A 2137-nucleotide genomic window follows, 5' to 3' on the forward strand; every position below is an offset into this window, starting at 1 on the left:
CCCACGTACGCGAACAATGCTCATGGCATTTACTAGGCGCAAGGATCTTAATCGGGATAGAATCCAACCTAAGCTGAAGCGCGCACTCCATGCGTCGGATACCGGTGAGGACCATTAACTTATTTGTTCTTTATTTTTAAAATAATAAAAATAGATATTCTTTAGGATAAAAATATATGACCAAAACACTTTAATAAATATAAAATATATACTTTATCATTCAAGAAATAAATGTTTCAACTAGTTGTAAAAATGTCTTCATGTTTGATAAATTTATTCATGTATACTGAATAAAATATCCATGATAATCGTGAAAAGTGCTCGAGTATAAAAATAAACCATTTGTAAAAATAAATTTATATTATAATTTGGAAAACTAGACAGTATTTTTTTTTAAGATATTCTGGTGTGTATGAAAGTGTCCATGCTTTATAACTAGATAGGTAGGCTTGAGAAATAAAAATATCCAAACAACTTATTAAAAATATGTGAATCGATAAAATGGTGCACATATAAAAGGTTTTCTCAAATATGTTTCATCGTCTAAGTAAAATGTTCGTATATAAAAATAAATATTGCAGTAACTTAGAAAATAATAATTCCGAAGTAGATTTCAACTTGTATGGAAAATGTTTTTCTACATTTCAACAACATTTCTGTAGAAGTTTCTTATGGAAATGTTGAAATGTATCATAAAATGACATTCAAAAATTCTATTTTCGAAATATTTTAGAGTGCTGATTTCGTTTTTCGCCATGAATTCAGCAAATGTCATTTCATCGTTAATTGCCAAGCACCTAAAACATTTGTCAAGAAAAATTCATAATTTTTTTAATTCTTTTTTTTTTAGATTTTACTGTTCATCGTATGCTCAGATGAGCTCAGGAGCAGAAGAGGACTTTAGGGCCTTGCTCAGCCAATTAAACCATGGCATATTGGCGTGTACTATAATACTTTACACACACCCAAACCCAATTCAATATATCTAACCCGGTCAACTACCGCTACCCTCAGCATCAGCCATTCTGTGAACTTCTTGACCGGAGGAGTGGAGCACACAGCCGGTGTGCTCCTTAAACCATACGACGACAACGAAGTTCTGTCAAGTGTTGCGAGAGGAGTAATGTGACTGTGACTCAATTCGATATAACAAAGTTGATACATTCATCCGATGGCTGATTAATACTGGTAAACGTGGTTTTTTTTATTCCATGACATGACGACCGTGGGCTCTGGGCTACAATATCTTCCCATGCACGCATCCACTTCGACATCAACATACATCACATTATTTTGGCAGCATTGACTTTGCCATGGCCATGAACATCTCCTTGTTGGCCGTGAAATGGGCGAGCATCTGCGCCCTGTCCGGCAGGCACGCCCGGACCTTCTCGTCGGAGGCGTACTCCTTGGCCCAGCGGCAGAGGCGAGGGAACTCCTTGGCGGTGACCAGCGTCACCCCGGACACCTCCTCGCACACGGTGAGCCAGTGCGCGAACCCGCAGGCGGCTATGTCGACGAGGCCAATTGTGTCGCCGCCGAAGAACCTCTTCCCCTCGAGCTGCGCCTCCAGGAGCGCGAAGTTCTCCTTGATCTCCTTCATGAAACCCTTCTGCGCCTCGCCGTCCGTCCACATCGCCAGCCAGAACGGCTTCGAGCACTGCTCTCCCTCAGCCAAAATGAGTCCGTGCATAACCACGAGTAAGTACAGGACAGCTGAAACAAGGTCGCTACTAGAGATACTAGTTCAATCAGGGCATGTACGTACCTTGTCGTCGATGAAGCGGGCCCAGAAGCGGGCCATGGCGCGGTCATATGGGTCGGACGGTAGGAGTCGTGGTCCGTCGAAGGTCTCGTCGACGTACTCGACGATGATGAGTGACTCGCAGACGGCGCGGTCGCCATGGAGGAGCACGGGCACCTTCTTGTGGACGGGGTTGCTCGTGAGCAGCAGCTCGCTCTTGTTGTGGAGCTCCTCCAGTATAAGCTCGTAGGGAACGCCCTTGAGGCGCAGGGCGACCTCGGCGCGGTGGCTGAACGGGCTGTCGAAAGCGCCGATCACCCTGACGGCCGCCGGTGCGCTCATCTTCGCTCGGGTAGCTGTGCTGGAAGTCAAATATAGATTGATGGTGAGATT

At 44.1% G+C, this 2137-nt stretch overlaps 1 protein-coding gene across 1 annotated transcript; it reads right to left on the reverse strand.

Annotated features, from left to right (window-relative positions):
• Positions 1–1109: 1109 nt before the first annotated feature.
• Positions 1110–2137, reverse strand: LOC123075623 (probable glutathione S-transferase). The gene is made up of 2 exons (XM_044498181.1): positions 1769–2137; positions 1110–1660 (listed from the first exon to the last, which is right to left on the reverse strand). Exons 1-2 carry the CDS (start codon positions 2084–2086, stop codon positions 1289–1291), a joined length of 690 nt encoding a protein of 229 aa, XP_044354116.1. The 5' UTR covers positions 2087–2137; the 3' UTR covers positions 1110–1288.

This window comes from Triticum aestivum, chromosome 3D (genome assembly GCF_018294505.1).
Source record: "Triticum aestivum cultivar Chinese Spring chromosome 3D, IWGSC CS RefSeq v2.1, whole genome shotgun sequence".
Lineage (NCBI taxonomy): Eukaryota > Viridiplantae > Streptophyta > Magnoliopsida > Poales > Poaceae > Triticum > Triticum aestivum.

Excerpts from the sequence above, each read along its gene's own strand:
- LOC123075623 (XM_044498181.1), bottom strand. The coding sequence starts at position 2,086 with ATGAGCGCACCGGCGGCCGTCAGGGTGATCGGCGCTTTCGACAGCCCG. Across the intron at positions 1,661-1,768 it reads CCCGCTTCATCGACGACAAG|TGCTCGAAGCCGTTCTGGCT; the intron begins GTACGTACATGC and ends GAGGGAGAGCAG.